Source organism: Rhinopithecus roxellana, chromosome 16 (assembly GCF_007565055.1).
Source record: "Rhinopithecus roxellana isolate Shanxi Qingling chromosome 16, ASM756505v1, whole genome shotgun sequence".
In the NCBI taxonomy this organism is placed as follows: domain Eukaryota; kingdom Metazoa; phylum Chordata; class Mammalia; order Primates; family Cercopithecidae; genus Rhinopithecus; species Rhinopithecus roxellana.
Genome location: NC_044564.1, coordinates 20,394,915 through 20,422,229, shown reverse-complemented (window position 1 = coordinate 20,422,229; position 27,315 = coordinate 20,394,915). Strand labels below are relative to the sequence as shown.

At 48.7% G+C, this 27,315-nt stretch overlaps 1 protein-coding gene across 1 annotated transcript; it reads right to left on the bottom strand.

Annotated features, from left to right (window-relative positions):
• Positions 1 to 9,030: 9,030 nt before the first annotated feature.
• Positions 9,031 to 24,786, bottom strand: IGFBPL1 (insulin like growth factor binding protein like 1). The gene is made up of 5 exons (XM_010370001.2): positions 24,342 to 24,786; positions 14,907 to 15,016; positions 14,041 to 14,157; positions 12,068 to 12,226; positions 9,031 to 9,798 (listed from the first exon to the last, which is right to left on the bottom strand). The coding sequence occupies exons 1-4, from the start codon at positions 24,784 to 24,786 to the stop codon at positions 12,077 to 12,079; spliced, it is 822 nt and encodes a 273-aa protein (XP_010368303.2). The 3' UTR covers positions 9,031 to 9,798; positions 12,068 to 12,076.
• Positions 24,787 to 27,315: the final 2,529 nt, after the last annotated feature.

Below are 27,315 nucleotides of genomic sequence, written 5' to 3'. Positions count from 1 at the left end.
TTGGGTTTGGCTGGAAACTGCTGCTTGAGGATTCAGGGTTTGTCGGGTTCCCTCACCTCTCTTCCTAGGACCTCCTTTCTACACCATTTGTCTACAGCTGAGGTGACCCTGACATTCCCCCATAGTGCACCTTCTACAGATTTCTCTTGAAGGCTGTTGACACCTCTGTTGCGCAGCAGTGAAAGTTTCTCATAAACGCACTGGGACATGGAAGTGGGTGGGTGGGTTTCTCTAATGATTAACGTGCAACATCACAATATTTTAACAAATCCATTCCTTATTTAAGTTTCAGCACTCCTTAACCAAAGAGGAGCTCTCTAGACAGTGTTCCAGTATGGGGTGGGATTGGAAAAGACGGTCTTCAAGGTCTCTTGTTTTGAGCCCTGAAATTCTGAGAGTGAGGAGCCATAGGTCAGATTGTTAATAAGCTCAGCCATCATGGCTCCTCCACCCATTTTTAAATTCTTTTTAAAATGATTGATTGATTGATTGAGATAGGGTCTCATTCTGTCGTCCAGGCTGGAGTGCAGTGGCACGATCATGGTGCACTGCAGCCTCCACCTCTTGGGTTCAAGCAATCCTCACACCTAGCCTCCTGAGTAGCTGGGCCTACAGGCATGCGTCATGATGCCTGGCTGATTTGTGTATTTTTTGAAGAGACAGGGTTTTGCCTCATAGCCCAAGCTGGTCTTGAAGTCCTGGGTTCAAATGATCTGCCCACCTTGATCTCCCAAAGTGCTGGAATTACAGGCATGAGCCACCAAGCGCAGTCCCCTCCACTGGTTTTACCATTGTGCTGAATGCACAAACTTGTGAGCAGGGAGGTTTAACTGCGTGTCCTCATTCAGGCCAGACACTGCCCACCAGACTCACACTTGGAGGGAGATGTTGCAATTCTGCGGCTTCCATCCACTCAGCAAACTCTCACCAAGATCTTACTCCGTGAACACTGTATCAGGCACCTTGCCATGCTATGGAAGCCTCACAACCATCCTATACAGCAGGTTGTGGAATAGTGGAGTTACCTCTCCACTTATTTTTCAGATGAGGAAATGGAAGTGGAGAGGTTTAATAAGTAACTCTTCTGGAATCAGTTCCCCGTGAGCATGCACGAGGGACCAGAGAGCAGGGCATACTGGCAAGCACATGGAACCAACCCTCCAAGCCTGGAGAACCCACAGCAAAGCCCAGCAAGCCCTACAAACCCAGCCAGCCACTAGCACAGCGGATGCATCAGAGCTGCTGCTCAGTCCCACCGGTTGTCTTCAGACCCGGGGCCATTTAGGAACTTTCATTTGGGTTGGCTGCATTCTGGGTGTGAGGCTGACCTCTGGTGGCCACCTGGTTCATTAATTCACACAAGTAGCTCTTTGGTTTAAGAAAAAACAAAGGGGTGGGGGGTGATGATCCTGCTCTAGGCCTATTGCTGGGGGACAGAGAATTGAGTAAGACAGTCCCGTCCCTGCCGGAGCTCACAGCTGGGCAGGAGAGACAATTACAGAGCCAGGTGGAGAGTGCAGTGAGAAGTACAGAGGCCATGAGATCATGAGCGGAAAGCAAGCATCTGTCTGTATCAAGCACACACAGTGAGCCACCTCCCTTCATGCTTCTTTTTTTTTTTTTTTTTTTTAATTTTGAGATGGAGTCTCTCTCTGTCTACCAGGCTGGAGTGCAGTGGCGCAATCTTGGCTCACTGCAACCTCTGCCTCCTGGATGCGTCCTGAGTAGCTGGGATTACAAGCACACACCACCACCACACCCGGCTAATTTTTGTACTTTAGTAGAGACGGGGTTTCACTTTATAACTGCCATCAGGGCACTCAATAGTATCCTTCTGCACTTGATAGATATCGAGCCCGGGAGGTGTTCAGCAGTGAGTGGAGCCAGGCTTAAGCTCAGGTCCTCTGACTCTGCCACACACCACTGCTTTGCAGGGCTCCCAGCTCAGCTCACAGGACCAGTGGGAGTGGGCATGGGGTCCTGCTAAATGACTAGCAGGGGACCAGAGGGATAAGGGAAGGATGCTCCTGGAGTCTGAGAAATATGGAGGGTTGGAGGAAGGGCAAGTTTTCCCATGAGGAGGAAAGAGGCAGGGAGGAAACGCATGGGGTCAGGGAGCAGGCAGGGGCTGGACTGTGAAGGGGCTTGTGTGTCCTTCCAGAAGCTCACACTTGGTCTAGCAATGGGAGCGTGCTTTTTGGTTTTGCTTTTGTTTTTTTAAACAGGGTCTCCCTCTGCCACACAGGCTGGAGTGCAGTTGCTTGATCATAGCACACTACAGCTTCAAACTCCTGGGCTCAAGCCATCCTCCCACCTGAGCCTCCCAAGTAACTGGGACTACAGGTGTGTGCCACCATGCTGGGTTAATTTTTTTTTAACATTTTGCAGAGATGGGGGACATCTTGCTCTGTAGCCCAGGCTAGTCTTGAACTCCTGGCCTCAAGCAATCCTCCTGCCTCAGCCACCCAAAGTGCTGAGATTACAGGTGTGAGCCATCATGTCTGGCTGCCCCCAAGGGCTTTTAAAGGAAAGTGATAGGATCACATTAGATTTTTGAAGCTGCCTCTGCATCAATGTGGAGGATAGATTCAGGGAGTTAACCTGGAGTCGGCACCTCTCAGGACATTGTTGCTTGCACCCAAAGTTATGCTGGAGCACCAGGGTGTGGGGTGGGGGCAGAGCCTGGACAACCAGAAGGCAGGCTTCAGAGCGTGATGATGGATGGACAACTTGGCACAAGAGAGGAGAGAAAGTTGGGTAACTTCATGTTTCTGGCTCCAGTAACCACGTGGTGGGGAGGGGTGCCAGCCACTGCAACCCCCCTGGAGGTTGCACATTTAGGGACACGGTGGGACTCTTACTTATTTATTCCTTTGTTTAACACATTTTATGGAACGTCAACTATGTGCTAAGAACTACTCTAGGGGCAGAGGATACAGCAGGAAACTAAAAAAAAAAAAAAATCCTGAACATCCTTTCTGATAGAAGAGACAGACCATATGAAAAATAGGTGAAATCGTTAGTCTGTCAGGAGATGAAGGGTATTATGGAGAACAATAGTGCTGGGAAGGGAATCGGGAAGTGGTTGGGGTGGAGTAGACATTGTAATTTTCAGTAAGGTGCTCAGAGGTCGTCTCACCAAAGAGATGACAAAGGAACTGAAAGAGACTGGAGCATGCCTGGAGGCTCCTGGAACACAGGAGAAGGCCAGGTGACTGGCATGGAGCAAGCCAGGTGGGAAAATAGGACAGAGAAGTCACAGCCTGAGTGGGGTCAGAGGGCTAGTGTTTGGAGGTCACCGTGTGGATGGACTGATGGGGGCCTTTACTCTGAGGAAGGAGCCACCAGAGGCTTTTGAGCACAGCAGTGACATGATACGACTTGTTTTGAAAAGATCACTGGGGCTGCTATGTTGAGAACAGATTGTAAGGGGAGCAAAATCACTTGACCTTAAGAATGCCAACAAGGAGTGAGCAGAGAATGAGGAGGAGCAGGAGGAAGACCCAGGAGAGAGGAGGCAGGAAGTCAAGGAAGGCGGGTACTTTCCGGGGGGAGGGAGACCCCAGCGAAGCCTGAGGCTCCCAAGAGGTCAAGTAGGATGAGTACTGAGCAGTGTCCCTGGCGGCAGCCACCAGGACTCCCTGTAGACCTTGGTAAGAGCAGCTGGTGGAGTTGGGCACAGAAGCCAGATCAGCCTGGGTTGAGAGTGTCACTTAATCCTCCCAAGCCCCAGTGATCTGTCCATTAATCCTGGAGTTAGGAAGAACCTCAAGGGAAAACAAGAAGTCCTGGTATGAGGCCCTTTGAGAGCCTCTGGTGCCGCCCACCTCACTTAGCTGGAAATGTGGACAGAGCAACTTGGACAAGTTGCTCCCAGCCAAGGTTCTTCCCATATGTATTAGCATAATGTTAGCTGCCACAACGAAGAAACCCCAAATTTGAGGGTTCAATACAATGATGATTTAGTTTTGCTTATGTAACAATCTAATGCAGGTACCTGGCAAATTGGCATTTTCCTTTCACGTGGAGATTCAAGGACACAGGTTCCTTTCATCTTGTGGTTCCACCGTCTACAGTGGTTCTTAACCTTTTTTTTTTTTTTTTTGAGACACAGCCTTGCTCTGTTGCCCAGGTTGGAGTACAGTGGTACGATCTTGACTCATTGCAACCTCTGCCTCCTGGGTTCAAGCAATTCTCCCTGCCTCAGCCTCCCGAGTAGCTGGGATTACAGTCGCCCACCACCATGCCTGACTAATTTTTGTATTTCACTATGTTGGCCAGGCTGGTCTCGAACTCCTGACCTCAGGTGATTCCCCCGCCTTGGCCTCTCAGAGTGCTGGGATTACAGGCGTGAACCACTGCACCTGGCCTGTTCTTAACCACTTTTATGTTTTGTATTCCTTTGAAAAGCTAATCAAAGCAATAGACCTTTTCACCGTGAAAAGGATGTACACATGCACATGCACATAGTTTGCACGCTCTCAAGGAGTTCACAGAATCTGTGAATCTACCTGTAGAACCCCAAGGGGTCTAGGGACCCAGGTGAAAACCCCTGTCCAGGGCCTCAGAGATCTCCGTGTCAGCTGGCAAATGGGGAAGACAGTGCAGAAACGGCACAGTGACTTTTTGAAAGCCCTGGGCTCTGCATGGAACACATCACTTATACTCACATTTCACTAGCTACATGACCCAGCCTAGGTGCAAGAGGAGGCAGGAAGTATAGTCTGTAACAGGACAGTTCAACACTGTGGAAGACCTTAGATTTTGCTGGCAGCTCGCCCCAGTTCTGCCGCCTGTGGCACGTCCATGGAGATGTGCCAACAGGAGACTGCTTCTGACAAGGACGCTTTTTGAGTTTAATGCTCTCGTGGGCCATTTGCTGCCTCTCATCCAGCCGTGCTCATGCTGTTCCTTTTCCTTGGAGCCCTACTTAAGGGCCACCCCCTCCAGGATGGTTCCTCTGAACTTCTCATTTAAGCAATCTCACCCTTTGAGCTAGCCTTTTGTGCTAACAGCTGTGGCAGCACATGCTCTCTTAGCCTCTGAAGAGGTCTCTGGGCACCCTTCATTTGGTCTTGTGCTGAGGCAGCTCTCATTGGTTGAAACGGGTCTAATGTTTCTGTCCTGCTAGACTGTGCCTCACATACTCCGAGCATGTTTGATTTCACTCCCAGCCCTCTGCCTCCAGCACACAGCCCTCCAAGATCTGTGCAGAACAGACAGTGCGTGGCCATTCACACATGGGGCTCTTAGAGCAACAGGCCAGGGCAGGGATGCCACCCTTCCTGGATTGAAGAGGAAATGGAGGCTGTAAGAGTTGACGGAAGTGACCCAGCCTTGCAGTCTGTGACAGGGCTTGACCTTGGTTCTGGGTCTTCCAACTCTAAAGCTAGTCCCCTTTCCACCCAAGCAAGAGCTGCATACACCTTCAACCGCAGAGAGACAGGGGCACGCCAGCTGGCACCACAAGCAGCCCTCTGTGCTGGAGCTGAGACTCCGAGGTCTGTGAGCAGTTGTAGACCCTTCGCTACCTGGCGATGCCTGGTGCACTGGAGGAGCTCTGCAAATGTGTGTGATGGGTGGATTTATGCATGGAGGAAAGAGGGGAGACTCCCTAGTACTCAGGATTTTTACTCTTCCCTCAAGAATCAACCGTTCCCTAATATGGAGGGGAGATGTAGGCATGAGAAAGAGACAGCCACAGTGAAAGCCAACACAGACAAGTCTGCCTCCTCGGACCCACACACTTCTCACTGCTGGATGCAATGAGGCTGAACTCAAAAGGAGCCCCGGCCGTAAAGGAGTTCACGTTCCAGGAGAGAGGTCAGCCCCAGGGAGCCAGAGCGTGGGCAAGTGTAGGTGCACAACTCAGCCCTGGGCGCTGGGCTTCCACGTTCTGAATTCATTAAACTGAGACACCAGAGCACTTGGCTTTCCCTTAATTAATTAAAATATCACGGAATAATCATTGTCTGATTTAATGTTCAAGAAGCCCTGGTAAAGACTGGGAAGGAGGAAATTCATGAGCAGAGACTTTTACTGTCGCTGGATCTGCCGTTCTTACTCATTTCTCCTGCACCATCCATCCCTGGAGGAGAGGGCAGGGCAGTGTTTTTAAAGATGTTGGAATTAATTTCACCATAAAACCTGAAAGAAAAAAAAATCCACCTTAACTAAAAACTAGCCTTATTTGTATTTAAGGGGGAAAGCAGATACATTTGGGATTGAACATGGGCTATGGAATTGTCTTCCTCAAGCCCAGTGGACAACAGAAGACAGAGATTCAGGCTGTCCACTGCTTACGGCAACAAGTTCAACCTCCTCTGTCAGCATTTACGGGTGTGGCCCAAAATGACCGCCGCCCACTACCACAGCTCTGAGCAGTAGCAACTGGCCATTCCTCCCTGTTCACAAACTACACTGCATTGCTCTACCCTGACTCCTTTTTGCATGCTGTTTCCTTAGCCTGGAATCCCCCACACCCACTCCCGCCAGTTCAAATGCCTGCTTCCTCTTCTGGGAAGTCTTCCTTGATCTCCCTCTGCTCTAACCACAAAGCAGACACAGTAGGCTGCCAGGGATAGTGACCTCATCTCACCCATGCCTCCACTGGAGTCTGAGTTCAGGACCTGATTCTACCTACTTTCATATGGGAGGAATCCAGATGATTCCATCCATATGATTTTCAGTGTCTTGTACCCATCTGGCACCTGGAAAATGCTACTTAGTGTGTGTGGGAGAGGACAGAGCACATATCTCAGCAAGTGAATGAAGTACTAGAATGCTTATACGGCAGGACATACACAGTCAAGGGCAGTAGTGTAAGATGATTAGGGCTGGTTAAAAATTGCGGGCAAGGTGAACGGTGGGGCTGTGATCATAGTCCAGGCGTGAGAGGTAAGGAGGGTCTAGACTAAGTAGCTGAAGTGGGCATGCAGAAGAAAGGACAGGACGCATGAGGGATGATAAAGGAACACCAGTGGGACCTGCACCCACCTATACAGCATTCCTACAACAAAGACACCACAAAGACTGTCCTTAAAAACATTTATTTTCAGGGTGCAGAGGTCGTTACATCATGACATCTACAAAAACAGTAGAAAAACCCACGTTCGGTGCGGGGAGGGGAGGGCATTGTGATTATGTCTGCAAATGCTAACAGCTGTGGCAGTGGATGCTCTCTTAGCCTCTGAAGAGGTCTCTGGGCTCTCACACTTGAAAAACCATGAGGTTGGAACAATCACGTTAATGTGCCTTTTTGGTTTTGGTGAGAATTTCAGACAGTGTGACATTAATTATTTATTTGTCTTTGCACAGAATGATGATGCTAAAGCCAGCCCCATACAGTCTTGATGCTCAGTACTTCCAGCATGGGCTCTGTCCACCCTGCTCTCTGGGTCCACATCCAGCCTTTCAATTTTCACTAGGCAAATTTGAGGGGAGTCAACTGAGTTAGCAAAATGTGCTTATTAGCAGGTGTGGGATGTTCTACTACCTTCTTCAGAGCCACAGCATTCCTGTTCCTTCTCACATCATTTCACTAAGGGTCTGACCAAATCATCTCCCAACCACTCAAGACACAGGAGAATTAACTACAGGCCCTCCCACATGGAAGTAAGTCAGTGCGTGGGGAACGGAGGGGTGGGAGGTGCTGAGTGACGAGGAAATGTAATTAACTGCAGGCCCTCCCACATGAAAGTAAGTCACAGTGTGTGCGGAAGGGAGGGGTGGGAGGTGCTGAGTGAGGAGGGGATGTGAGCAGGTCCCCTGGCAGCTCCAGACCCCCGTGGACAAGAGCAGCTTCCAGTGCCATCCATTTCAATTCTCATCTGTTTTCAAAGAGAACTTCCAATGTTTTAAAGTTTGAAAACCACTCATCTAGTTTTATTCCCCTTTTACTCAAATAAGGACACTGAGGCACAGAAAGTGAAGGAGACTTGCTCAGGGTCACACAGCAAGCCAGGGATTAATATACAAATGGATCTCATGTTTCCAGAATCCCAGGCCAGTCTCCTGCTGCTGCATAGTACAGAAGGTGATGCCATCCCAATATTTTAGATATGGAATCGCAGGCTTACAGGCAGAAAGTTCACTTCGAACGAGGACTCCAAAATGTAATGCACGATGTGAGTGGTATGAAAGGGTGCCTTAAAAGTTGGGAAGAGTCTTCATAAGAGTCTCTGAAGCCTGTGGATTGGCAACATCTGCCTTTACATAGTTTTGAGATGACCCTGAGTAGCAGCACCGTGGAGTAGAAAAGTGACCAAGGAGGGCCAAGTGCCTGGAGCTTTGCTCCTCTTTCAGAGGCCTTCACACCTTGGGCAAGTAGCTTTTCCTCTCAGAGCCTGGTTTCTTCATCTGCAAAAGGCAGGGACATTAACACCTGTCCTGCCCCCTCTCCCAGAGTTGGGATCAAGCTTTATGAACTTCAAGGACTGTACATAGTAAGGGATCTCAATTCTTATTTTAAAAATTGTAATAACCTAAGGATCTGTTTTTTTTTTAAGACAAGATAGCAAATATTCTCCTTTCTTTTTTCATTAAAAAAGAAAAAAAAAGAGAGCTTTATTCTTGGGTGAGGTCAAAATGTTTACGGGTAAAATATATTCGACTACAACCTAATTCCACAGTCTGGAGATAATGGCTAACCACCCCCCCCCTTTTTTTTTTTTACAATTTGATCATCAGAAGCCTGGTCTCCACTGCTTCTAACCACCTGTTTAAAGAATGCTAGGCTAAGCCAGGCATAGTGGCTGATGCCTATAATCCAGCACTTTGGGAGGCCAAGGCAGGAGGATCACTTGAGCACAGGAGTTTGAGACCAGCCTGGGCAACATAGGGAGACCCTGTCTCTATAAGAAGAAAAAAAATAGCTGGGTATGGTGGGGCATGCCTGTGATCCCAGCTCCTCGGGAGGCTGAGGTGGGAGGATCACTTGAGCCCAGAAGGTGGAGGTTGCAGTGAGCCATGATCATACCACTGCACTCCAGCCTGGGTGACAGAGCATGACCCTGTCTCAAAAAAATTTTTTAAAAAGAGAATGCTAGGCTAATAAATGGATGCTCTGGTCTCCAAAGATCCAGCCAAGGTGCTCCTGAGTCTGGTAAAGCATCCCACATAAAACTAAGTCTCCTTAAAAGGGAAAAGGTAGGAATAGAAGAGCTACAGCCAGCTGTCCACACCCTGGGGTAAAGCAATGGAATTTGTTTCTGAGGGAATACCATTTTAGAAAGAACACTAAGATCACATCTCCTGTAATTTTTCCAAAGGGCCATCTTACTCTAGGATGGCAGGGCTAAAAGGGACATTGATAACATCCAGTTAAGAACACTATACTCACAGATGAAGGGACCAGGGCCCAGAGAGGGGAAGAGACCTGTCCAGGTCACACAGCAAGTTACAGGCAGGCAGAGGACAACTGGGACCCTCATCCCTCCTTCTACAATGCACGCTAAGTCACAGAGCACCACTAATAGGTCACAGACAAATGAGGTAAAGAGTCACAGCTGACACGAGCCCTTTAGAAATTGCAAACGTGCCAATCTGTGATCTCCCTGGAAAAGAGTAATTAAAAAAAGACTTCTCATGGAACAATTCATTTCAAAAGTATAAAAAAGCCACATGCAAATCCGTTTCTCACTGTTTGCCCTGCTAAAAACTACATCTGCATACAAATCTAGTTTGCATCTAATTTTTAAAAACATACAAAAGGGGTCATCTACAAACACAGGTTTTCCAACTCTTCACGAAGCACAAAGATCCATTATTTGACTTTTCCATCATCCTATGATCAAGACCCTAGGAAGAAAAGGAGAAAAAGAATTAGCGAAAGTCAGCCTGCTCTGTTACAATCAACTATGTGTTACATGGAAGGTGGGGGAAATGATCCTTCACTTCAAATCTCTCCCCAGCAGGAAATGGTGCCAATGGGGAGTGAAGGGCCCTGTGGAGCCCCAAGAAATACTTTCAAGACCAAAAGGTGGACGTTTCAGAGTGGCAGACTCCAGCTTAATAAGAAGAAGACCTTTTCAACCATTGGAAAATCCACAGATGGCTATCAGTGGTAGTGAGCTCTGTATCCCTGGAGGTATGCAAGCCAGAGCTGGCAATACTGTGTGTCACAGAAGGAACCCAAGACCCAGGCAGCAGTGATTGTCTTAAAATTCCACAATTTTTCATGGTATCCTTTTGATGTATTCACACCCCAGAATCATTTCTGCCTCAAAATATATGTGTATTTGAAAATTATAGATATATATATTTAAAACTGGAAACATGTCTATATAAAACAAGTCACATATCATCAGGAAGACAATTTTAAGACCCAATCTCCTAACTCTTTGTTGAATTCCTATTTCACAGTTTTACATTTTCATATTTTTCTCCCCATTTCTAGGGCCTCTTAACTACTCGCGTACACCCACCCTTCAACCCTAATGCCACCTCCTTGATGACTCTTCCTTCATTTTCCCCAGTTCTAAGCTGCTTTTTGTGCCTTAACATCTCCTCCCATTCCCCTAACATCGCATTCCTTGTATTACAATGATGTCCACTTTTTGTTTTTCTGTGACCCCCTACAGACCAGAAGTAAGGCCTGGCACATAGAAGGCGTGCAACAGTAGTGGCTAAAAGAGTATTATAACTAAAACCACGGCAAAATCCTCTTGCTTTTGAGAAACGCTATCAGACTTATTTCTAATTTTTCCTGTTCTATTAAGCACCTGTTGATCAGTCTTGGTAATGGTGCCTGTTTACCACTGCTCCCCCGTAAGAGGATCATGCAGGTCAGGCGCAGTGGCTCACACCTATAATCCCAGCACTTTGGGAGGCCAAGGTGGGCGGATCATGAGGTCAGGAGATCGAGACCATCCTGCCTAACACAGTGAAACCCCGTCTCTACTAAAAATACAAAAAAATTAGCCAGGCGTGGTGGCGGGCGCCTGTAATCCCAGCTACTCGGGAGGCTGAGGCAGGAGAATGGTGTGAACCCAGAAGGCGGAGCTTGCAGTGAGCCGAGATCGCGTCACTGCACTCCAGCCTGGGTGACAGAGTGAGACTCCGTCTTAAAAAGAAACAAAAAAAAAAAGGGATCATGCAATCCCTGCCCTTTTGCCTCTGGCGAGTGAAGCACACATCCTCCCACACACGATCCCCACTGGGAATCCCAGACCTATTGATTGGTCTGTAAGTGGGCGGGGCACACATCAGATCCGAGCAGAAACTTTAAATGCAATGGTGTGTGCAGCTTGGCCACAGAAAGGACATGTTCCACACTGGAGCTGTTCCTCCAGCTGGGTCCTGAATGAGGGGGCGCACACGGGGCAGGGCCACAGCCAGCTCACAGCTATAACATGGAACATGAGCAAGTGATCAACGTCTGTGGCTGTGAACCAGAAAGATTTTGGGATTTTTATGGAGCAAAAGCTGGCTTATAAAGTGATTCCTTTCCCGAATTCCCAGTTCACCTGTGGGCAGGGAACAGATGCAACCCCAGCTGTCAGCTGTGTGACTACCGACGAGGAGGCCCTGGCCAGAGGGAATGTGGAGATTCTCTCTGCCCCCACCCACAAGGAGATGTGTTGCGAAGCAGCATATAGTGTTGAGGACAGGAAGGCAAGGCCTGAGCCCCAGGAAGGAAGCTCAGGCATCCTGAACAAGGAAGAGCTCCAGGAACACATAAAGGAAGCTCAGGCATCTTCTTTGCGAGAATCTTTTCACATGGACGCGGTCACAATGACACTGTCTGCTACCTCTCTCAGTGCTCTTTCTAGAAGAATACAGAGGAAATATTCCCTCCAGCCCCAAAACACAACTGGTCTTTTCATCTCATGGACACACATCATGTTCACAGCTCTTGCCTTTGCATGCTAAGAAGCTCAGAGGGAGATGTGTGCAGAATATACCAGAGATTCTACTGCTCATCTTAGTATGTTCCTAATCTTCTTTTGCTGTCTCCCTGGTTTCTCCATTTATGTATTTTTCTTCCTTTTTATTACAGGTCTTATAAGCCACTTCAAATATCTCATAACTTGGATGTAAAATACTAAAAATGACTTAGAACATGTACATTTCTCCATCACATGCGGTCATCAGGAGCTGGGAAGCGGAAGCTCCCGTATTTACTCAGATCTAGAACCGTCACCGTGCTGTGGGACTCAGCCTCTCCCACCATGTTGGCTGCATGGCACTGGTACACACCCTCATCCTCCTTTCGTAGAGGGTTGATCTGGAAATACAACAGGCAAGTTTATACAGTTATATAAGGTACAGCAAAATGACTTCCTTAGTTAGTTCTTAATGATAAAGTCTGCACACCTCCTCCTTTTCAGAATAAGGTAAACTTGCTCTACTTCTCCCCTTGCCTTGGCTGCCAAGGAACACGAAGGTAAATTTCCTTCCCAGGGACCCTCTTGAAAGGCACGCTCCCTACTGTGGCTGTCATCTGAATGATTCCTCCACATGCCTGCCATGTACTGCGAGCTACCTGTAAATGGTATACCATTTTGTATTAAAGGTGCAAGGTATAGATTATTTGGAAAATACCTCAAGTTAAAAAAAGAACAAAAATCTACTGACCAAAGAATTATCCACAAAGTATTCCCTATAGGGACAGCCTCTACAAAATATCACCAGAGATAACCTCTTTGTCCCTGTCTTTTCTCCTAAGAAAATGAGGGAATGTGCTTCATTTGAAAAATGAGGGAATGTGCTTCATTTGAAAAATGAGGGAATGTGCTTCATTTGAAAAATGAGGGAATGTGCTTCATTTGAAAAATGAGGGAATGTGCTTGATTGAAAAAAACCACACAACCAATTGCATTCCCAATCTCTCAGCTGGGTGGAGAAGAGTCACCAAGCCTCCCAGAGCTGTGGGTGGAATGAGGAGGTTGTCCTTAGGGAGCACCCCGAGGATACTCACAGCCAGGTCCATAACAAGCTTGTTTCTCTTTTGCTTTCTCTTGTTACAACCAACTGCTTCCATCAATTACAAATCATGCTATGGGCCACACACTGGGGTATGCACATCAGCTCATTTTAAACTCATGCCAGTCGGGGGGGAAGTGTGAGCATTATGGTCTTCTTTTTACAGGAGACTCACAGGTAAATCACAGACTGTCAGGGCCACAAAGGCCCTCAGAGGTCATTCAGTTTGAAGCCCTCTTTTAACAACAGTGGAAATCGAGGCTCAGAAAGGTACAGTGACTGACCCAACATGGAGCCCATCTCCTCATTCCATCACTCCTTCGAACATGTGGCATTCTTCATCTTAGTAAAAGTGCTGCGAGTGGCAGGAAAGAGCTCTGGAAGAGGACTCGAATGTGCCACCTTCCTCCTTTACCAGCGGGTGACCTTAGGCAGGTGTACTAGTTTCCTTGGGCTGCTGTAACAAATCGCCACAAGCTGAGTGCCTTAAAACAAACACATTTATTATCTACAGTTTTGGAGGTCGGAAGCCCAAAGGGGGCTAAAATCAGTGGGCTAAAATCAAGGTGCCGGCAGGGCTGCGTTTCTGAAGGCTCTCAGGAGACTCATTTTCTTGCCTTCTCCAGCTCCTAGTGGATGCTGGCACTCCTTGGCTGTGGCCCTTTCCAACATCATCAAAGCTAGAAATGGTGGGTCAAGTCCTCCTCACGTCGAATCACTTCAGTCTGCCTCTGACTCTTCTCTTTCCCTCTTCTATACTTAAAGATTCACCTTTAAATTGGGCCACCTGGATAATCCAGGCTAATCTCTTTATCTTAAATCTCCTTATCTCAGCTGTTTAGCAACCACAACCTCCCTCCCACCACCTTGCCATGTAACGTTGTACGGTTCTGGGGGTGAGGACGTGGACATCACTGTGGGGCCATCACTCTGCCCCTGGCAGCAGATCACATGTGTTCCCAGCAGATCTGAAACCTGCCCTGCCTGCCTCACAGTTACTGGAGGGGCCAGTGAGAAACGGGTAAGAACAGCTTTGAAACATGTAATGCATTGTAGAAATATAAAGGATGGTTTTTAATGGTCAGTCAATAATATCCAATAATCCTAAACACTCACCAAAATCCAGGCGGTGGCCTCATGGTCGGAAGGGCCCCCTCGCACCTGGACAGCTATATTGACGTGGTCCCCAGGCAGCTCCTCCAGCGCTTGGGTGCCCTCAGGGGACTGCATGACCTACAGGGGACAGGAATGCCAGGAGGGGCCTCAGAAAAAGCATTTCTGGATAAAAACCATCCCACAGGCTTCCTCACCCTCCTCCTTCCTCCTCCTCCCACTGACTCAAAGACTGAAACCCTAACACTGCTCATTCCTATGCAAATGACATCAGTCATTTTTTAAACCTACTTGTACATGTAGACAGCACGCTCTGCCAGACAGCAAAGACACAAACATCACCACTATCCCACAGAAGGATTCAGAATTTCAACGCCCGTCTCAGGCCTGCTGACATTAAGGGGACAACATACACTGTGATCCTTGCTGCTCTCTCAAAAACTAGTCTTTAGAAGATTTGGTTTTGGAATAGGACTGAGTCTTCTGCCATCAGCCAGGTCTGTCTGAAATACAGCCCTGAAGTGAAGCAGGATACACACGCACACGGCCACTGCAGCTGATGCAGACTGGGTAAAAGCAGAGCTTTCTGGGTCCTTAAGTGGCCAAGGGTGTAAATGGCACAGGAAGGGCTGCAATGTCCCCTTCTAAGGGGAGAGCTTTGGGGTAGAAGTTTCGAGGCAGAGGAGTGGTACAGAAGATATCTTTTCTTCATCCTCTGGCCCACCTATAAAAGCATATATACAAACACACTTAAAAGAAAAACATTTTACCACTCACGTCTTTGTTTCTCCCTGTCTCTTTCACACACACACACACACACACACACACACACACACACACGAGACGCATGAGTTCTTGGACAGAAATACCTTTCTCCACATGATGACTGGGGTAGGCACAGCCCTCACTTCACAGGACAGGCCCACCTGCGCCCCGGTGACATTGTGAACACTTCGGGGAGGAACGACAACCACAGGAGCTAAGAGGAGGAGACAAGGGGATGCAACCTTTACCCTGTCAGGTTCCAAGCAATCCACCTCTGAATTTCCCTGCCCACTGAGAGCCTGCTGGGATGTCCTGAAATGAGGGGAGCGGCATGTCACACTTGGGCAGGAATCCTAAAAGAGAGATTTCCTCAGACCTGGAAAGCTGCCTACCGATCTCCTGATCCATCTTTGTTTTACCAGTGGGGAAACAGGGGTCCAGAGGGGAAGGGCGACTTCCCAAAGTCCCCCAGCACCATCTGTGGCAGAGCTTGGGCCTCAGTGCTCCCTCCCAAGGCCTGTTCCAGGCTCTGGCTGCCATCTGCTATAACTCAACCAGGAAACACGGCAGCCGACTCCTAAAGCGGCTGGTGTCACGCCACCAACGGCAGTCTTCTAACAGATGGGCCTTTCTCCTTCCACGTGGAGGGCGTCAGGAAGAAGAATGCCAGGCAGAACAGCTGCACACACCCCGGAGCTCAACCCCCTGTGGTCCATTCAAGATGCCCATTTGCATGCACAGAGTAAAGACTCCCCAAGGCTCCCCCACTCCCTCTGCCTCCCCATCCCCAGAAGCCGACCCAAGCCTGGGCAAATCAGGGAATCAGACAAATGTGGTTCTATACTGCCAGAACATGACAGAGAGGAGAGGGAGGGTGTGGACTCTCTGAACAGGACCCGATGTTAGATGTTTCAAGCTGCTACTCCACACTCTGCCTTCCTCCCTGTGTCTGGCATTTGCTCTGCTCATGCTGGGCTGGAATAATCAAGGCTAGGCGTTTCTACCTGCTCTCACCTGCACCGGACAGCAACTCAGCCACCCTGGCATCCAGCACCACAGTGTGTTGGGCAAGGTGTAGTGTGGAGGCCTGGCCAGATAATGCTCACACACAGCTGTCATCAATAAGGTGGGGATCACACCCCTGCTTCCTAGGGCAGTCGAGCTGATCTAACCACGGATTGACGGTGAAAAGCGTAAGTTAACGTGATATGCAAGTGAGGGCCAGGAGCAAACAGATGACTGGATGAACACACACATGACAAATCAAGGAACAAACATGTTCATTTCCAGGTCATCAAACTGCAGAGTCTAGAACTCCTAGGGCTTTGCCTGGTGACTCAAGGACAGCCCTGTTGTTCTCCACAAGCCTGCACCTGCATAAGGCTGTAATACAAAAGGATGGCAAAGGGAGGAGACAGAAGGCAGGAGGAAGGAGGTGATGGACAGGGTTGCATCACACCCAAATGCACAGGAGGATCAGGGTGCAGAAAGCAGACTAGTTTGGCCCCTCCAGACAGACCGGGAAGCAGACCCTGTCAAGCCAGTGCCAAAAAAAAAATCTCTGGAAAATTGCCTTAGAGCCATAGTCTCAAACTAGAGAGGCTCTTTAGCATCCTAATTCTCTGTGATTCTGTGTCTGACCATGTATGACATGCTCACCCAGCCTCCATTTGCATGCCTCCAGGGATGGAGAACTCACCACCTATCAGGCCAGGCCATTCTGTCTTTGGAGGGCTCTACTGGTAAGAAAGGACATCCTCACCTAGAGCTAAAGCCTATGACTCCCACCTGTTGACCGTGGGGCGACCCTCTGGAGCCCCGTAGCCCCTGGTTGTCCCAGCAGCCCAGCAGGGAGTTGAATGCAGACTGCCTCCCCATCCCAGGCTGCTTTCCTCCTCTTCTATCTGATCCGTCCACTCCTTCAGCTGTGCCCATCTGAGGGCCCTCTGAAGGCTGGTGCCCAATCCATGTGCCTGAGTGTAGCCAAAGCCCCTGGAACCAAGATCCTAGATGTCTAACGTTGCCTGACAGCCACAGAGAGCCACAACACTGAGCTCTCTGGCAGGAGCCCTATCTGCTATGACAAAGGCAGTCTAATTTATTCACATTGTTCCGCCAGCGCCTCCCCAACCACACAAGTGCTGGGATGCCGCCTCCAGGGGAGCCCAAACCGGTGCTCCAGTGGCTCACTGTGGTGACAGTCAGAAGGACCTGGATACCAAGGGGACTCTCAGTCAGCGTGGTTTACTTTTGTTCATGTAAAGTCATACATTTAAAATGTGATTTCATCATTTCATTAGGCCTTCCAGGCCTAAATGAGTAAACCAGTAAATCACAATTCATCTCTCTCTCCTCATATTTCAGTCTCTCTCTCTCTTTCAACAACTACAGTTAAGAAAGGCTGTCTTGGAAATACTGACTTCATAACTGATTTTGTGACAAAAAATACCCATTCTTTTACAAAAGAGGCCCTGCTTTTAAAGGGAGGTCAAAGCACATTAAAGGGATGTTTAAATTTTTATTTATTTATTTATTTTTAAATTTACATAAAGCATAATTCGTTCTTTCTGGTGTGCAATTCTAGGTTTTGACAAATGGATACAGTCATGTAATTACCACTATAGCCAAGATACAGAACAGTTGTTCTGTGACCTCAAAAAATTTAATGTTGCTTGTGCCATAATAATCTGGTTCTAATTTTTTTTTGAGGCAGGGTCTCATTCTGTCACTCAGACTGGAATGAAGTGGCACAATCATAGCTCACTGTAGTCTCGAACTCCAGGGCTCAAGCAATCCTCCTGCCTCAGCCTCCTGAGTAGCTGGGACTACAGGCATGCACTACCATGCCCAGCTGATGAAACAAAATTTTTTTTTTGTAGAGATGGGTCTTGCTATGTTGCTCAGGCTGGTCTTAAACTCCTGGCCTCTAACAATCCTCCCATCTTGGCCTTCCAAAGCTCTGGGAATACAGGCATAAGTCACTGTATTCCCAGCCCTGTTTTTAATTTTAACATATCTGATTTTAAATTTAAAATATTTTTATCCATAGTAGCTCTTTATGATAAATAATTATCACAGTACCAGTAATAACAGTAATTATGCTATCAGCACAGCGCTCACTGTGTACTAAGCACTTTTCTGCCTACAGGTATTAACCTGTTTATTTCTCCAGCAATCTCACCAGCTGCCAGATGGTGGCGCTGCCCTGGGTTACCCAGGGTTAAAGGGTGCAGAGTGAGTTGGCTATGATCCCAGTGATCTGGCTCCAGATCTCAAGCTCTTCTGAACCACTGTGCTAACACCATCCTCCCTTTTCCCTAGAGGACCCTTCCATGTACACTACCCTTTAATCCTCACACCAGCTCTGTGAGGTAGCTGCTTCCATCCCCATTTTACAGATGAGAAAACCAAGACTCAGAAAGGTAAAGTGCTCGGAGAAACAGGGACTCAAACCCAGCACCATGATTCCATTCACTCCCACACTGGTTTCTAAAGTGGAACATTTGTTATCTGTATGGTCTCCGTTCCAGAATAAGAGGTGAGTTGCTTAGGCATTGTGTTGGGAGATCCCCAAGACAACTCTCCAGTTCAATGATTTCCTAGGAGGACTAGGAGGACTCACAGGACTCAGCATACAGTGGTACTCCGGCTGTGATCTATTACAGTGAAAGGATTTTCCCATCTGGCAAAATCAGTCAAGGGAAAAAGTCAGGGTAGGGGAAGCAGGCACAAGCTTCCAAGAGCCCTCCCCACGGAGTCACATTTCTCTGGTAGAAATGCTGTCTACCAGAGAAGCTCAAGAGGGACCCGGTGCCCAGGGTTTTTCACTGGGAGCTGGCCACAGGGGCACTCTCTGCCTAACTGAATACCTAAATTCCACACTCTGAGAAGGAAAGCAGGGGTTCCCCATAAACCACATGTTTGTACAGTTCAGGCACAGTGAGCCACTCTCATCAATTCTGAGAAAAGTGGAACCCCCCTGAAATCTAAGTCTCCAGATACCAGCCCAGGGCCAACTTTGCCAGCAAGTCTTTCTGAGGATATGGTCACAGGCCTGCCATGTTAGCTCTTTTCTAGACAGTAATGAAACACCCCAAACATCACCCCCAGGGAACAGCTCTTGTGAAGATAACCCCTAACATGAGCAATGTGTCCTCGACACCAGCAGGACATTTCCAGTTCCTACTATCCCCAAGGGCTCACTCCAGCATGGCACTGGAACGCTCAATGTCATGGCTGCCACCACAGGCAGGAAGGACAGCGTGGCAGGCAGGGGTGGAAGAGTCCAGGTTCAAATCCTTTCTCTGCCAGGCCTTGGCCTGTTTCTTCTTCTTTAAAATGGGCACAGGAATCTATTCCCTCCCCAGCCCACTCCCCAAAGGCTGCTGTGAGGAACAATTGCAAGAACCCTTACAGAATGTAAAAGACCTCTGCAGAGGGACTTGAGGACTCAGCAGGGTGTGCTGTCCCTAGGCAGTCTCCTCTAAAGCTCTTTGCCTGCATGAGACCCTCCTCTGGCCTCAGATGACAGGTACCAGGGGCCATGACTACAGTCCTCACTCTGGGGAGCCAAGCACATACTCTTACTGTTGCCAGAGCCACCACACTGCTGGAGGAACCAGGGCTTTCCTTTCTGCTTGCCTTTCACAGGAATGATGTGGCTTGCAGGAGGGAGGATGGCTTCTAGCTAGTCCAGTCTGTGAATGTGGAAGCTTCATCCCCCTAGAGCTCTTCCTTGTTGATATTGTTTCCTTCTGCTTGTGCCAGCAATAGCCCTAGAATTGCACAAATCCAACCATCCAAGGGCTAACCAGCAGGTAAGACAGTCACCCAGATGCACATGGTCACAGGAGGCAGTACTGTGGGGTGAGCAAAAACAGTACCAGAGGGAGACTCAAATGCCCAGGAATCTGGCTGCCAACCACTTGAGCTAGGGCAAGTTGTTAATCATTTCCTTTTTATCTGCAAATGAAGAAAATGACCACAGCCTCCCATCCTTGGGGTGAAGGGAGAAAATGGATGTGACTAAGTTATTAACTGTGTGGATCTGTACAAATGAAAGGGATCAATATTATTATTATTATAGCGTGTGGTGCTTTGTCCCCCTACCTCGTCAATTATATCAGTCATTGATGGCTGGAATGAAAAAATCTTCCCTTGACCAGGCGCGGTGGCTCAAGTCTGTAATCCCAGCACTTTGGGAGGCCGAGACGGGCAGATCACGAGGTCAGGAGATCGAGACCATCCTGGCTAACACGGTGAAACCCCGTCTCTACTAAAAAATACAAAAAAAAAAAAACTAGCCGGGCGAGGTGGCGGGCGCCTGTAGTCCCAGCTACTCCAGAGGCTGAGGCAGGAGAATGGCGTAAACCCGGGAGGTGGAGCTTGCAGTGAGCTGAGATCCGGCCACTGCACTCCAGCTTGGGTGACAGAGCCAGACTCCGTCTCAAAAAAAAAAAAAAAAAAAAAAAAAAAAAGAAAAGAAAAAATCTTCCCAAATGCCTCTGAGATTTCTTTAAAGTTAATGGTGCTAGGGAAAGACAGAATATCAAGCCATCCCCCAGGACCCCATCTGCTTGTATTAAAAAGCACACAACCAAAGATTTTAATAATCAATGCACTGAACAGCTCTGATAATTTATGCTAATAGTCACGTTATGATGTGGAACAAGAAACAGCTTAATCCTGCTCCCTGCAGCCTCCGCCTCAGATCTCCTCCCTCGGCATGAAAGGGTTTTGAGCACAAACCCCCTTCTTTGTCCCTCTCACGAAGTGGCATTTGCTGCCTCTCCTGGTTACCTGGTAACACATATTAGCACAGACCTAGGTTTCTAAGTGGAGCTGGAATTTCAACCAAGGTGTATTTTCTAAGATTCAGGGTCTCAGGAGCTCACTGAAGCTGCCAGGGCTCAATGCCCTGGTGTCTTGCTGTCTGTAGGATCCCAACCCTCTCCCAATGCTAACAAATAGGGCACACACACTGAAGAGTCCAGCCTTTAAAGTAATGAGAGCAATCATCATCATCATAATACTAAGGCCATACCACCTTACCAGTGAGAAGCTCAACCAATAATTCAGAATGTATTGAAGACCCAAGTATGAATAATTCTTACTGTTGGAAATTGTTTTTGCATCCTTCTTCTAATTTTGTTTTTGTATTTTTAGTACAGACAGGGTTTCACTGTGTTAGCCAGGATGGTCTCGATCTCCTACCTTGTGATCCATCCGCCTTGGCCTCCCAAAGTGCTGGGATTACAGGCGTGTGCCACCGTGCCTGGCCTGCCTGGCTGTTTTCAGATGGTCGCTGCACAGCTAGTCTGCTAGCAACCTGATCAGTAAGGTGCTGTGCACCCGCCAGCCTTGAATCTTGGGGGTTTCTCAATATGGGTCCACCTTCCTGTTTTTCCCAAGGTTCGTCACTTGTCCCTCTATTTAGCACTGGGCTATAGCTCCTGAGAGAAGCCTTGAAGGATGGGGAGAGCATCCCAAGGCTGGCAAGGGGGAGGCACAGCATGAACTGAGGCTCAGAAGTGGGAACCCTTTGGTGGGTGTGCAAGTGGGTCCATGGGGTCGAGGCCTGGTAGGATGGTTGGGAAAGGAGAGGACACCCCAGAGTAGTTTGGGGTAGGCCATTGCAAGCCTTAGGTGCCAGGCCGAAGGGGGAAGTTTCATTCTGCACTTTGGGAGACTGAGGTGGGAGGACTGCTTGAGGCCAGGAATTCAAGGATAGCCTGGGCAACACAGCAAGATCCTGTCTCTACAAAAAATTCTAAAAATTAGCTGGGCATGATGGCATGTGCCTATAGTCCCAGCTACTTGGAAGGCTGAGGCAGGAGGGTTCCTTGACCCCAGGATCACAGTGAGCTGTGATCAAGCCATTGTATTCTGCCTGGGAGACACAGTAAGACCCCATCTCAAAAAAAAAAAAAAAAAAAAAAAAAGATGGATGCAAAAGCAATTTCCAACAGTAAGAATTATTCATATGCGAGTCTTGCGTACATGTGTGTGGATCAAAGGATCACTCTCATTATGTGGCAGTTTGGGGCGTTTCAGGGCATAGGAGGAAAGGGCAGAATTTAAGCCTGAAAACTGCTTCCCCAGGCTCCTGAGAGGCATGTATAAGGACCCTTCACACACTGTGACCAACACAATAAATACTTCCCGAGGCCTCATTCCATGAAATCTAGGTGCTTGGGTTCCAAAGGAGTCAGGAGGGGTGATTTTATTGCCAATATTGAAGCAGAACAGCCCTGCTCTGACTCACAGTCTGCTTCCCTTCAACCGGGGTCCCCAGGGGCATTGTTAAAAAACTCCCGCTGTGTCTTCTGAATAAAAGATAGCTTTAGGGCAGCACAGAATGAGCTGCTGCCTGGGCTAGGAAACATCCCCTGTCCAAACCTTCATGCTTTATCCGGACACAAGGGCAGAGGCCACACAAGCACTTCAGGACAGAGAGTGACAGGCAAACAGTGCCCGGTTCTGTGGTGGATGACACAAAGGTTGATGCGGAAGAAAGGCTGAATCCCGGGGAGGCCTGACGCCTGTCGCTAATGAGATCATGAAAAGCAGTTCTGAGTTGCTTCCGTGTGGCCCCGTGAACATCTTTATTCCCTGGGTCTGTGCCTGGGGTGGGCGTCAGAGCCCGTAGATCAGAGTGGAGGGGCTGTCACATTTACTTGTCATTTGGTAATTTTCAGTGAATTAGGGGTATGGAGTTTCCATCTGCCATCTGGCCTCACTCTGGTAACCATGGTAACCACCATCTGCCTGACTTAATACTATCAAGTCCTATGCCAAAAGAGCACTGGACAGGGTGTTGGGACCAGGGAGCTGGTCATCCTTTACTGGTCACCCTGGACAAGGGCTCTGACCTTACTGGGTCTCAGTCTCTTTCTCTGTATAACAGCAGATTTGGTCTGAATGTCTTTCAGGTGCCTTTCTCTTAGGAAGAGAATGCCACTCTGGGGAGAAATTATCTGAGACCATCAGCACCACTTACAGTCTGGGGACCTGGTCAGCATTTCTTATGTCTCCTGCATATGGAGTTAAAGTGTTACCTGTCTGGAGACAAAGAGAATTGCCTGTGAATTAACTGCTGAGGAAAGCAGATTATAAAAACGAGTGATAGGAACTAGCAAAAGGAAAGAGACAGCACTGCTTAAGTGCCACATGGCGGAGACAAACTGTTCCAAGTGAGAGGGACCTCAACAATGACTCCACTGGGGCTGATATGGCCAGAGAGGAGAAGGGGCCTGTCCAGGGCCACTCAGGGAGCCAGCGGCAGCACAGATGCACCCCCAGCCAGCTCTGTGCTCCATGGGGAGCTTCAGCTAGGAACAGTCAATGGTGACTTTCCTGTGCTCAACTGGCCACACACTGGTTTTACGTTTCCCAGGACAGGAGCCTTCCTGCCCTGTCTCCAACAACCCATTGTGTCTCCTGGACTTGGGTACATCTACCTGAACTACTTGAGGGGAAAGACTACTAGATCCTTCTTAAGGCTTGGGAAGAACCCCACCCCAAGCTTCTTTCTTGAAGCTAAGTCATTACATTGTCTTAGGCCCTAAAGTCTGGACTTGGGCCAGAATTATTTCCCAGAAGCCTGAACCCCAGGCTGAAACCTAGGCTCCTTGGGACTCACTGGTCACCTTCTCACTCACCCTAAACTCTTCACTGCCCACTCCAGACAGAGTACACAGGGGCACTTCTCCAATACCTAATGGGCGGGATACACTCATGCTTAGGAAGCCGGTAAAGCAGTACTAATGTTTTGGTTTCTTTTTGTTTGGTTTTCAGAAGGTACATAAAGAGAGTGGGCAACTATAGCACACAGAGATTATTTTACTTTGATGTTAATGAAGCTTAAGTTTCTAAGTCCCTAACATTTCATAATAAGTTTCGAAATCCCTAGCAGTTCTATTCCTTTACTTTAGACAGGACTCTCCAAATTATATATTATTTAGACCCACGAAACCTGGGTCTGCCCCTAATAGCACCACAATCTTTTCAGATCTTACATCTCCAGAGGTCTTACTTTTCCTGGGTGGAGCTCCCTCAGCATCCCAGCTCAGCCCCATCCCACATCTGGGGCCCTGGTGCTCTGGTGCTATGGCCTGGTGACTCCCGATTCCCCAGTCTGGAACTCATCCTCCTCCCGCATCCTCAACTTCCCTTCCTCCCCATTCAAACAATCCACCTAGCGCTGGATACCTGGGAACTCTGATCCCCCTCCTCAACTCCCAGTCTCCTGCCCGGCAAACATACCATGCCTACAAATAAGTGACTGCATCAGCAGGTACTTACGTACCAAAAGGGGTAGCAGGCTCACCAAAAATTCGACTAGCACGGTGAGTGGCATCTCCAAGGATTCTCGCCCCAGTCTCTCTGAGCACGAGGAGAGATACGAAATACTGCTCCCTAAAGGGAAACTGAGTCCCAGGCAGAGCTGTCCACCACTGGGCAGGGGGATCCTTCGCTCCACACCCCAGAGGGTTGGAATACCCCCTTCTCTACCCACCCGATCCCCGACCCCGACTTACCGAACTCGCAAGGGCCGTCGCGTGCCTTGTGCAGGTGACCCGGGTGCGCGCGGGGCTTGTGCCGGGCGCGCAGGCGCAGCGCGCAGACACTGGGGTAGGAGTAGCCGTCAGAGCCGCAGACGGGGCCGCGCTGCGCGCACACGCAGAGCCCAGTGCCCTCGGGCGCCGCCCCCGCGGCCCGGCTCGCGCACACCAGGCCAGGGCCACAGCGCGCGCCGGCTCGGCCCCCGCAGCTCGCGCCCTCCGCTCCCAGGCAGCGAGAGCAGCAGCCGCACTCGTCGCGCGCCGAGATCCCGGGCGCCGGGCAGGGCGCGGGCGCCGGGCAGCGCTCCGGCCGGCACGGACCACACTCGGGGCGCCGGCCACCCGCGTCGCGGATCCCGAGGCTTGGGGACAGCGGCGGCAGCAGAAGCAGCAGCGGCAAGAGCAGCGACAAGCGCGGCATGGCTTGCTTCAGGACAGCGGCGACGCCTCTGCTTCGCGCTCCGCTCCGCGCCCGCCAAGCAGCCACCGCTCCCGCCCCGCGGCCGCTGATTGGCCGGGCCTGCACCGCGGGGCGCCAGCAAACCGCTGCTCCAGCCCGGGACTCGCGTGGTGCCCGTGGCCCAGGGCTCCGAGCTGGAGGGACGCCCCGAGAGCAGCTCTCCGACCTCCGATTGGACTCTTGAGGGAACCGAGACCCAGTCGGGGGGAGAACTTGCCCGAGGTCGCTGTGGTAGAGGCAGGATTGGATAACCGTACAGTCTCCGGATCCAAGGCTGGCTCCAGATAGTATGTCCGTAAATCCTGCCAGAAGGATGTGCTGTTTTATTTAATTTTATTTTGCATTCAGTAGTTTAAGAAGTTTTATTTTATAAAGAGAATATATGTTTTAAAATGTGTATTTTACATATACATCTAAGGATGAAAAGAGGGGTTTCCCTACCACCTTGTATCACCATCCTCCAACTCGGCTTCCGGAGGCCACTCGTGCTATCGGGTTTTTGTGTATCTTTTCAGAAATTTTCTCTATGCCTATAAAAGCACATGTGCCTATAAAAGCCCCTTCCTTTAAAACACACACACTCTGTTTCTCTCCCACACACACGGAGTAGCGTGCCATACACATTAGTCTGCACTTGGTTTTTCCACTTACAGTATTTCACAGTTTCCCCACCTCTTGTCATCTCTGAAACTGAGTTTCTTGTACGGTCAATGGGAGCATAGTTCATTGGTTCTGTGAGTGTGTTTCTTAATGCTGTGTAAAGTCATGGTGCATCTCCGTCCCCAGTGACTTTGTTGTGATCAGATATGGTGATATGTTTTGGAGTTAATATAGAGTGGCCTTTCCTCAGGGTTTAGTTGCAGTTACTTAACCAGTTGTTTTCCATCCTTCGGTTAATACGAATAATGCTCTGATGAAGTCTCGGTGCACAAGGGTCAGTGTACCTGTGGCTTAGTGGAGAATGCATGTTGGAAAAACGCAGGTTCTTGTAGTCAGTTATTAATGCCGCCATTGTGCCTTCTCTGGGCCAGGCTCTGTGCACACCATCCTGCCTGAGTCCTGGCAGGGCACCCAGATGAGAAACCTAAGAGAGTCTTGGCTGCTGGGATTTGATGTGTTGCCAGGTAAAGGCATTGAATGGAGGGAGGGACACGCTGACCAGGTTTTATGGGAGACTTTTCCTGCCTTTACTGGCCACCCCTCATTTGTCTTGTGCTCTGTTGTTTTTTCTTTGCTGAACTCCTAGAGATGGAGAAAGCCTCTTGCAGCCTGGGAAGACCAGCTACAGCATTCTTGGGTGGAGTTCATTTTGTTTTCAAGCCTAGTTCCTTCCCAGTTTGCAGTCTTCTTATCCCTAAAAAGGAGCCTCTTCTGAGGCCACTTTATGTGGTGGTCAGAGGAGGGCCATCTGCCTGGTTGACGCTGGGCCTTACCTTACAATCAGCCACACAGAGCAGGGGTGGTCAGGCACCATGAAGGGGTGGTGGTAAGGAATAAATATAACAATGTTGGTAATGCACTCAGTGCAGCTCTCAGAACGTATTAACGCTGACTTTCAACCTGAAGGCTGCTGTCTTTACCAGGAGTGGCCTTTTAAAGTGCTCTCACCCCTTGACCTCTCTGTGCTCTTCTAGGAATCTCTCCTAAAAAAAAAGATCACTATGTGTGAAGATTTCATCCTGGAGTTGGTCACTACAGCAAAAAAAAAAAAAAAAAAAAAGGAAACAACCTTAATGCCCACTGAGAGGCAATCATTAAATAAATTATGGTGCATCTAACAATAGAGGATTACGTAGGCATTAAAAATTAGAAGATATGGGTTAATAGAAATGAAAACATGTTTATAATACATTGTTTAGTAAAATAGCAAATTAAAAAGTGCACATCTAATGTAATGGCATACTTGTAAATATGTGAATGTGTAAACATGCAGAAATTTAAGATTGTTTAATGATGTGAAGGAAGCACTTTTTTTTTTTTTTTTATTAAAGAAATGGTACCTCATTCTGCTGCCCAGGTTGGAGTGCAATGTCATGATCATAGCTCACTGCAGCCTCGAACTCCTGAACCTCAAGCCATTCTCCCTTGCTCAGCTTCCTGAGTAGCTAGACTACAGGTGAGCACCACCACGCCTGGCTAATTTAAACAATTTTTTTTTTTTCAGAGATGGAGTCTCACTATGAGAAGGAAACACTTAACAAAGCAGGATTTGCAAACAAAAGAGATAAGCGAACTCCATGCTGCTTTACAGGGACAACTTTGCTGGTAAGTTCAAACTTTCTAATGGTTCATAGTTGTTCAAAGAGAGATTAGGCTGCTCCAGAGATAGTGAGGTCCTCGTCAAAGAAAGAGTTTAAGAATGAGTCTTGGCAAGGAGCATCGAGAGGGTCAGAATTAGGGGTCAGGGGAGTTGATATTTGATTACCTCCAACTGAGCCACCATTCCCATAGTACAGTGCCTGACCCTGAGACCTGGACTGGACAAAACGT